At 47.4% G+C, this 9,789-nt stretch overlaps 1 protein-coding gene across 1 annotated transcript in view; it reads right to left on the minus strand.

Moving 5' to 3' along the window:
- Nucleotides 1-2,001: 2,001 nt before the first annotated feature.
- l(2)10685 (5-methylcytosine rRNA methyltransferase l(2)10685) overlaps nucleotides 2,002-9,789 on the minus strand; it is a 17,898-nt gene continuing 10,110 nt past the window's right edge. Inside the window, exons 7-10 of the mRNA XM_027368985.2 lie at nucleotides 9,748-9,789; nucleotides 9,452-9,618; nucleotides 9,004-9,141; nucleotides 2,002-2,593 (exon numbers count right to left, since the gene is read on the minus strand). The exon at nucleotides 9,748-9,789 is cut by the window's right edge and continues 74 nt beyond it. Of these exons, the coding sequence (XP_027224786.2) occupies nucleotides 2,449-2,593; nucleotides 9,004-9,141; nucleotides 9,452-9,618; nucleotides 9,748-9,789 (492 nt within the window). The 3' untranslated portion in view covers nucleotides 2,002-2,448. The remainder of the gene's footprint in view (nucleotides 2,594-9,003; nucleotides 9,142-9,451; nucleotides 9,619-9,747) is intronic.

The following is a 9,789-nucleotide window of genomic DNA, read 5'->3' on the forward strand; positions in this document are numbered from 1 at the left end:
GACATTCTTCCCGATACTTCGCCACCTTCCCCAGTCCCCTTATCTCATACTCTGGAATATTTTCCTGCTATTTCTCCAACTCTACCCGTTGATTATTTCAAAACATTTTTGCTAGTTTTACCTTAAACAATATTCCTATAGCTTCCCCAGCTGCAGAGACACTCCATTTCATCCAATTACCCTATGCTCTTAATACTTTCCTTTACTATCTCCAATTTACTTCATCTGCACCCCTCTTTACCCTTTCCCCTATTATACTATCCTATAACACTATAACCTTTGACATTTAACACACTATCCTAATGATTAATTCATTTTCAACCTTCATTTCATAATACTTTACAAGTGCTATATGACATTAGATGTCTTGCACATATATTTGTTTCAGCCATTAACCATATGTAGACATCTATTTATTGAAAATTTTCTGCTGCATCAACATATAAGGTCATTAGCAGCGTATACAAAAATACAGCAATAGGGCGAAGCTTAAGGGCAAAGCTCCCAGGTAAGAAAAGGTCATACAGTATTATGATAAAGTATTGTGACAAAAAGGTTACAAATGGGTTCACAATTAGGACAAAATATGTTACATGTAAAAGGTTGTAGAGCACTTCAGGTTAGTATGGTAGTGAAAAGGGTAAAGAAGAAATAACAAACGGAGTACAAAGGCCGTTTAGGACTGAAACAAAGCCAGCCTTTCACCCTTTCAGCATGGCTCTCACACTTAGGATGTGAACAGAAGAAGGGGATGAAGAAAGGGAAAAGAAAAGACCATGCGAAATTAGTTGAGGCGAGGACAGAGGTCCAAGGCACAGGTGATCCCCCACATTGGGCCTTAGTCCCTGTCTTCTAAGCCCCCCCACCCCCCCTACAACAACAACAATGGGCATGGGACTGGGGGGGTACATAGACATAGGAGATGGAGACTGAGCCCCAATCTAGGGGATCACCCCTGCCTTGTACCAAAGCCCTCGCCTCTTCTCATTTTGTATGGTCTTATCCTTTCCACAACCATACTAAGTACCTACAGCACTCTACAACTTTTGTCATTTTTTCCCTTTTCACCCTTCCTAATCCACTGTTCATTATTGTGGGATGGGGGGCTTAAGAGATAAAGAATAAGGCCTAATGTAAGGGATCATTCCTACCTTGGACCTCAACCCTCACTTCAAATAATTTTGCATAGTCATTTCTCCCTCTTTCCTTTTCCTTTTCATGCCCTTCTGTCCACATCCTAAAGTGTGAGAGCCAAGATGAAAGGATGAAAAGCTGGCTGTGTGTCAGTCCTGAATGGCCTTTGTGCTCGTTTCCTCTTCCCTCTTTACACTTCTTACTTCCATACTATGTACTCTACCTACAATATTTTGTCTTACTGCTATATGACCTTGCTTTACCTGGGGGTTTTGCCCCCCAAGTCTCACCATATTGCTATATTCTGAATATGCCACTAATGACCTTTGATGTTGACATGGCAGATTTTTTTCATAAAATAGATAAAAGAAATATTTAATAAAATAATTAGCACAAAACTCTTGTTACATCATATATAAAAACTAATTTGTATGTTAAAGTCCCACACTATTAGAATAACAAATTCGTTTGAAAAATGTGGAAACTAGATATTTTGGTGTTTAGGCTGTGATTACTGATGTGAAATTATTTGACTGAGCATATTCTTTTGGTTAGGTAATGCCTAAGACGGCTTAGTAGATTCAAATATAGTAATTTATTCTCTGCTTAATTCACTACTTTAGAATAGGACAAGAGTAAGAAGGGGGTGCTTTAACAAATGGGAGTTCAAATGTGAACTATTTCTTATATTTTTCACAACAAAAGATTCCTAGGTAGGGGAAACTTGAGGAGGAGGAGGATGCATATCAGCAAATACTTTGAACACAATATATGAGAAAGTTGATGTATGAACCCAGGTTAAATAATTCAAAGTTTCTGTATCCCAAATGTCATCCATATTTTACCACATTGCAAATAAAAAAGAAAACGATTTGATATTTATTTTAGTAGGAAAATGCTCATTACAAGCATAATTTTCCCCATAAATATTTACAAAGATATGTACAAAAAGAAACTTTTACCTATTGAAATATATCACAGAATACTATACAACACAGCATTTTTCAAATTCCTCTGTTTTCTCATCTCCTAGGCTCTGACCATATGTTTGAACAGCCCCCAGTGGACTTCCCTGTTCACCGGGAAAAACGTGGCATCATACACATGGGGGCTCTGGTACCTGGCAGGATTGTCCATCTCGGTAGCAAATGGTCAACTTTGGTTTTCCTGTCAATTCTGCCCCTACAATGGACAATAGACTTGCGCTTGTTGGGCAGTGCTTGATCAGGTGGATGGGAATTTCCTCATTTTCCATTGACACACTACATTGATTCTCTTTATTTTTCATTTCTTCTTAATCCTTTCATTCTCGTTTCACCTAATTCTCTTGATCTTAGCAATGTACATGGGCCCAAAATTGGTAAGCAGGGAAGGCAAGACTACCTGGCCATAACGCAGGCCAAGATTGCTGCCAAACCTATACAGGAAGCTCAGTGGTCGCACAGCTTGGCTCATGTCTCTGGAAAATAATTAAAACGCTGAACACAACCAAATGATATCCAATGAAGGCATGACAGGTTTTCAGAAATAAGTTTGAAAACAATTATATGATTACAGAATAAAATACATCTAGTCAGCCCCTACATTCTTCTTGAATATTTTAAAGATGAGTGAATGAGTGCTGTGGACATAACTATTCTTGTAAGGCAAGACTGGAAACTGCATTATTCCTAAGACAATTTTTGTGGATAAGGTATATAATATTCGCAAAATGAAATGTTGAAATGACAGTACCAATCCATATTTCTCAACAGATACTCTGATATTAAACAATACCCATTACCTGGCTGCTACTGAAAATTAAATGTCTTTATTTTATTTGTTTATACAAAACACAGAAAGCAACTATTTTCATGCAGGCAGTTATAGAAAAATCCTACTGTTAGAATGTAACAGTAATAATAATTAAAGGAGCCATTTGCTTTAGCTGAAGTACCATGCAGATTTATAACTTTTGGCTCACTATCAACTTGTTATCTCTGATACTTACAACTTTTCATACAATAATTGCCGAGTTGAGACAGTATCTATAAGTATACCCTTTGAATAACTTTTCTTGGCTAAATTGTTAATCAGCTGATGTGAATGAAGAGTTAGAAATCAGAAGTGCAACCACAAGAACATGACTTTGTACATATCTGCTTGTAATTTGCAATTTAGTAGTTTTTAAGGTAATTTTTTTTTTTTGTGTGTGTGTGTGTCTGAGATTTCAAGAATGCATCTTTTTGCCACATAAAAAAAGACCAAAACTATCAGAAAATGGGTTCATAAAAGTTTACCTCATTAATGTTCAAGACTGTGAAAGAATAATAGAGAAAGGGAGAGGGAACATTAAAACTAACATCAACAAGAGAAAGAAGGGGGGAGGGGGTGCAAGGACAGTAAGTGAGAGAAGAGAAGAGAAAGAATGATAAAGAGAGTGAGAGATATGTTAGCCCTAAACTACAGGGAGAAAGGAGGAGTGTGGGGAGGGGAGGGGGAGAGAAGGAAGGGAGGGAGGAGGGAGGGAGAGAAGGAGAGAGAGAGAGGAGAAGGAGGGGGAGAGGGAGAGAGAGGAGGAGAGGGAGAGGGAGAGGAGAGAAGGGAGAGGGAGAGGAAGAGGAAGAGAGAGAGGAAGAGGGAGAGAGAGGAAGGAGAGGGAGAGAGGTAGAATGAGAGGGAGAGAGAAGGAGAGGGAGAGAGATGGAGAGAGGGAGAGAGAGAGGAGAGGGAGAGGGAGGAGAGAGAAGTGAGAGAGGGAGAGAGAGAAGGAGAGAGGGAGAGAGAAGGAGAGGGAGAGAGAGAGGAGAAGGAGAGAGAGAGAAGGAGAGGGAAAGAGATAGAAAAGGAGAGGGAGAGAGAAGGAGAGAATGAGAGGGAGAGAGAAGGAGAGAGAGAGAGAGAGAGAGAGAGAGAGAGAGAAGGAGAGGGAGAGGGAGAGAGAAGGAGAGAGGGAGAGGGAGAGAGAGAAGGGAGAAGGAGAAGGAGAGGGAGAGAGAAGGAGAGGGAGAGGGAGAGGGAGAGGGGGAGGGGGAGGGAGAGGGAGAGGGAGTGGGAGAGAGAAGGAGAGGGAGAGGGAGAGGAAGAGAGAAGGAGAGGGAGAGGGAGAGGGAGAGAGAAGGGGTGAGAAGGAGAGAGAAGGAGAAGGAGAGGGAGAGGGAGAGAGAGAGGGAGAGGGAGAGAGAAGGAGAAGGAGAGGGAGAGGGACAGAGAGAAGGAGAGGGAGAAGGAGAGGGAGAGAGAAGGAGAAGGAGAGGGAGAGGGAGAGAGAAGGGAGAAGGAGAAGGAGAAGGAGAGGGAGAGGGAGAGGGAGAGAGAAGGAGAAGGAGAAGGAGAGGGAGAGAGAAGGAGAAGGAGAAGGAGAGGAGAGAGAAGGAGAGGGAGAGGGAGAGTAGAGAGAGAGAAGGAGAGGAGAAGGAGAGGGAGAAGGAGAGGGAGAGGGAGAGAGAGAGAGGGAGAGGGAGAGGGAGAGAGAGAGAGGAGGGAGGAGAGAGAGAGAGAGAGAGAGAGAGAGAGAGAGAGAGAGAGAGAGAGAGAGAGAGAGAGAGAGAGAGAGAGAGAGAGAGAGAGAGAGAGAGAGAGAGAGAGAGAGAGAGAGGGAGAAGGAGAAGGAGAAGGAGAGAGGGAGAAGGAGAAGGAGAAGGAGGAGGAGAAGGAGAAGGAGAGGGAGAGAGAAGGGAGAGGGAGAGGGAAAGAGAAAGAGAGAGAGAAGGAGAGAGAGAAGGAGAGGGAGAGGGAGAGGAGAGGGAGAGGGAGAGAGAGGGAGAGGGAGAGGGAGAGAGAGAGAGAGAGAGAGAGAGAGAGAGAGAGAGAGAAAGAGGAGAGGGAAAGAGAGAGAGAGAGAGAGAGAGAGAGAGAGAGAGAGAGAAGGAGAAGGAGAAGGGGAGGGAGAAGGAGAAGGAGAGGGAGAGGGAGAGGGAGAGGGAGAGGGAGAGGAGAGGGAGAGGAGAGAGAAGGAGAAGGAGAAGGAGAAGGAGAAGGAGAAGGGAGAGAGAGAGAAGGAGAGGGAGAGGGAGAGAGAAGAGAGGGAAAGGGAGAGGGAGAGAGAGAGGAGAAGGAGGAGAGGGAGAGGAGAAGGAGGAGAGGGAGAGGGAGGAAGAGAGAAAGAGGGAGAGGGAAAGGAGAAAGGAGAGGGAGAGGGAGAGAGGGAGAGGGAGAGAGAAAGAGAAGGAGAAGGAGAGGGAGAGGGAGAGAGAAGGAGAAGGAGAGGGAGAGAGAGAGAGAGAAGGAGAAGGAGAGGGAGAGAGGCAGGAGAAGGAGAGGGAGAGGAGAGAAGAAGAGAGGGAGAGGGAGAGGGAGAAGGAGAAGGAGAGGGAGAGAGAGAGGAGACAGGAAAGGGAGAGAGGGAGAGAGAGAGAGAAGGAGAAGGAGAGAGAGAGAGAAGGAGAAGGAGAGAGAGAGAGAGAGAAGGAGAAGGAGAGAGAGAGAGAGAGAGAAGGAGAAGGAGAGAGAGAGAGAGAAGGAGAAGGAGAGAGAGAGAGAGAGAGAGAAGGAGAAAGAGAGAGAGAGAAGGAGAAGGAGAAGGAGAGGGAGAGAGAAGGAGGGGGAGAAGGATGGAGGGAGAGGAGAGGGAGAGAGAAGGAGAAGGAGAGGGAGAGGGAGAGAGAAGGAGAAGGGGAGAGGGAGAGGGGGAGGGAGAAGGGGAGAGAGAAGGGGAGAGGGAGAGAGAAGGAGAAGGAGAGGGAGAGGGAGAGAGAAGGAGAAGGAGAGGGAGAGGAGAGGGAGAGGGAGAGAGAGAGAGAGAGAGAGAGAAGGAGAGGAAGAGGGCGAGGAATAAGAAGGAGAAGGAGAGGGAGAAGGAGAGGGAGAGGGGAGAGGGAGAGAGAAGGAGAGGGGAGAGGGAGAGAGAAGGAGAAGGAGAAGGAGAGGGAGAGGGAGAGGGAGAGGGAGAGAGAAGGAGAAGGAGAGGGAGAGAAAGAGAGGGAGAGGGAGAAGGAGAAGGAGAGGGAGAGAGAAGGAGAAGGAGAAGGAGAGGGAGAGAAAGGTAGAAGGGGAGGAGGGAGAGGGAAAGAGAGAGAGAAGGAGAAGGAGGAGGAGAGAGAGAAGGAGAAGGTGGAGAGAGAGAGAGAGAAGGAGAAGGGAGAGGGAGAGAGAGAAAGAGAAGGGAGAGGGATAAAGAGAAGGAGTAGGGAGAGGGAGAGAGAAGGAGAAGGGAGAGGGAGGGAGGAGAGAAGGAGAAGGAGAGGGAGAGGGAGAGAGAAGGAGAGGGGGAAGGAGAGGGAGAGGGAGAGGGAGAGAGAAGGAGAGGGAGAGGGAGAGAGAAGGAGAAGGAGAGGGAGAGGGAGAGAGAAGAAGGAGAGGGAGAGGGAGAGAGAAGGAGAAGGAGAGGGGAGAGGGAGAGAGAAGGAGAAGGAGAGGGAGAGAGAAGGGAGAGGAAGAGGGAGAGGGAGAGAGAAGGAGAGGGAGAGGAGAGAGAAGGTAGAGGAAGGAGAGGGAGAGGGAGAGGGAGGGGCAGGGAGAGGGAGAGGGAGAGTGAGGGAGAAGGAGAGGGAGAGAGAAGGAGAAGGAGAGGGAGAGGGAGAGAGGAGTGAGAGAAGGAGAAGGAGAGGGAGAGAGGAGGAGAGAGAGAGGGAGAGGGAAAGAGAAAGAGAGAGAGAAGGAGGGAGAGGGAGAGGGAGAGAGAGAGAGAGAGGAAGTGGGAGTGAGAGAGAGGGAGAGTGAGTGAGAGAGAGAAAGAGAGTGAGAGAGAGAGAGAGAGAGAGAGAGAGAGGAGAGAGAGAGAGAGAGAGAGAGAGAGAGAGAGAGAAGGAGAGAGAGAGAGAGAGAGAGAAGGAGAGGGAGAGGGAGAGAGAAGGAGAAGGGAGAAGGAGAGGGAGAGAGAGAGAGAAGGGAGAAGGAGAGGGAGAGGGAGAGAGAAGAAGGAGAGGGAGAGGGAGAGAGAAGGAGAAGGAGAGGAGAGGGAGAGAGAAGGGGAAGGGAGAGGGGGAGAGAAGGAGAAAAGAGGGAGAGGGAGAGAGAAGGAGAAGGAGAGGGAGAAGAAGAGGAAGGAGAGAGAAGGAGAAGGAGAGGGAGGAGAGAGAGAAGGAGAAGGAGAGGGAGGAGAGAGAGAAGGAGAAGGAGAGGGAGGAGAGAGAGAAGGAGAAGGAGAGGGAGAGGGAGAGAGAAGAAGAGAAGGAGGGAGAAAGAAGGAGAGGGAGAGAGAGAAGGAGAAGGAGAGGGAGAGGGAGAGGGAGAGGGAAGGAGAAGGAGAGGGAGAGAGAAGGAGAAGGAGAGGGAAAGAGAAGGAGAAGGGGAGAGGGAGAGGGAGAGGGAGAGAGAAGGAGAAGGAGAGGGAGAGGGAGGGAGAAGGAGAAGGAGAGAGGAGGAGAGGGAGAGGGAGAGAGAAGGAGAAGGAGAAGGAGAGGGAGAGAGAAGGAGAATGAGAGGGAGAAGGAGAGGGAGGGAGAGGGAGGGAGAAGGAGAAGGAGAGGGAGAAGGAAGGAGAGAGAAGGAGAGGGAGAAGGCGAGGGAGAGGAGGGAGAGAGAAGGAGAAGGGAGAGGGAGAGGAGAGAGAGAAGGAGAGGAGGAGGGAGAGAGAGGAGAGGGAGAGAGAGAGAGAGAGAGAGAGAGAGAGAGAGAGAGGGAGAGAGAGAGAGAAGGAGAGGAGGGAGAGGAGAGAGAAGGAGAAGGAGGAAGGGGAGAAGGGAGAGAGAGAGAGGGAGGAGGGGAGAGGAGAGAGAAGGAGAAGGAGAGGGAGAGGGAGAGGGAGAGGAGAGAGAAGGAGGGGGAGAGGGAGAGAGAAGGAGAGGAGAGGGAGAGAGGGAGAGGGAGAGGGAGGGAGGGAGAGAGAAGGAGAGGGAGGGGAAAAGGAGAAGGAGAGGGAGAGGGAAAGAGAGAGAGAAGGAGAGGGAGAGTGAGAGAGAGAAGGAGAAGGAGAGGGAGAGAGAGAAGGAGAAGGAGAGGGAGAGAGAGGGAGAAGGAGAGGGAGAGGGAGAGAGAAGGAGAGGGAGAGGGAGAGAGAAGGAGAAGGAGAGGGAGAGGGAAGAGAGAAGGAGAAGGGGAGGAGGGAGAGGGAGAGAGAAGGAGAAGGAGAGGGAGAGAGAGAGAGGGAGAGGGAGAGGGAGAGAGAAGGAGAGGGAGAGGGAGAGAGAAGGGAGAAGGAGAGGGAGAGGGAGAGAGAAGAAGGAGAGGGAGAGGGAGAGAGAAGGGAGAAGGGAGAGGGAGAGGGAGAGGGAGAGAAGGAGAAGGAGAGGGAGAGAGAAGGAGAAAAAGAGGGAGAGGGAGAGAGAAGGAGAGGAGAGGGGAGAGGGAGAGGGAGAGAGAAGGGAGAGAAGGAGAGGGAGAGGGAGAGAGAAGGAGAAGGAGAGGGAGAGGGAGAGAGAAGGGAGGGAGAGGGGAGAGAGAAGGGAGAAGGAGAGGGAGAGGAGAGAGAAGGGAGAAGGAGAGGGAGAGGGAGAGAGAAGGAGAGGGAGAGGGAGAGAGAAGGAGAAGGAGAGGGAGAGAGAAGGAGAAGGAGAGGGAGAGAGAAGGGAGAAGGAGAGGGAGAGGGAGAGAGAAGGAGAAGGAGAGGGAGATGGAGAGAGAAGGAGAAGAGAGAGGGAGAGGGAAGTAGAGTGGGAGAGAGAAGGAGAAGCAGAGGGAGGAGGGGAAGCAAGAGAAAGAGAAGGAGAGGGAGAAGGAGAAGCAGAGGGAGAAGGGGAAGCGAGAGAAGGCGAGGGAGAAGGAGAAGCAGAGGGAGAAGGGGAAGCGAGAGAAGGCGAGGGAGAAGGAGAAGCAGGAGAAAGAGAAGGAGAGAGAGAGAAAGAGAGAGAGAGAGAGAGAGAGAGAGAAAGAGAGAGAGAAAGAGAGAAAGAGAGAGAGAAAGAGAGAAAGAGAGAGAGAAAGAGAGAAAGAAAAGAGATGAGATAAAGAAATGTGATTCTTTTAAAAGGTCACTTTAGCAAAACCAATGTCAATGACCCTAATACTTACACAACAGAACATTCAATGGTAGTCTCTTGCCATATCCTAGACAGTGCTAAATGTACGGCACCATCATTTTGTAACGGTGATAACGTGCAGGTAGAGTAGACTACAGTCCCACCTGGACGAACAGCTTCTAACGCTGACCTGTAATTAATTTGATACAGAAAAAGAACTATACACAACCTGTTTGTGTTTAGATTTAACTCTTGGTGACAATTCATCAAGAAAATCAGTTTAAAAAGGCAAAAAGATGCTTCATCTGCCATGCCTATTGATGATTTATGAATTCATACATAAGATACAATTTCCTAACACATACACAATTGCAAATATATATACAGAACATAAACAAAAATACACAACACCAATATTATCAACAAATCAGAGACAGAAAAACATATCATGAGAATGCCAAAACAAAAATACATTGCACTGAACAGAATCCCCAACTTACATAAGCAACTGGCTCTGAAGTTCTGGGAGTCTTAATCTCTCCTTATTTCGGCCCGTCTTAAAAATGTTGTTATCATCCTCCATTAGAGAATGTCTGTCCGTCAAACAAGGCACATCTACTAACACCTTGTCGTATTCCTCAACTTCTCCGAGTGTGCACCCATTTTTCTGGAAGTAGTAATTTTTATACCATTGCTTTTTCATTTTTGATCTTACACATGGCATTTGATATCTAATATAAATGCACTGTTTTTAAGATAACTACATTTTGTTACTACAATGTCCATTGGAACGTACCTGGGTCACAACTGTCATATTCTCGATAGATGACATGCCTCT

Source organism: Penaeus vannamei, chromosome 3, assembly GCF_042767895.1.
Source record: "Penaeus vannamei isolate JL-2024 chromosome 3, ASM4276789v1, whole genome shotgun sequence".
NCBI lineage: Eukaryota > Metazoa > Arthropoda > Malacostraca > Decapoda > Penaeidae > Penaeus > Penaeus vannamei.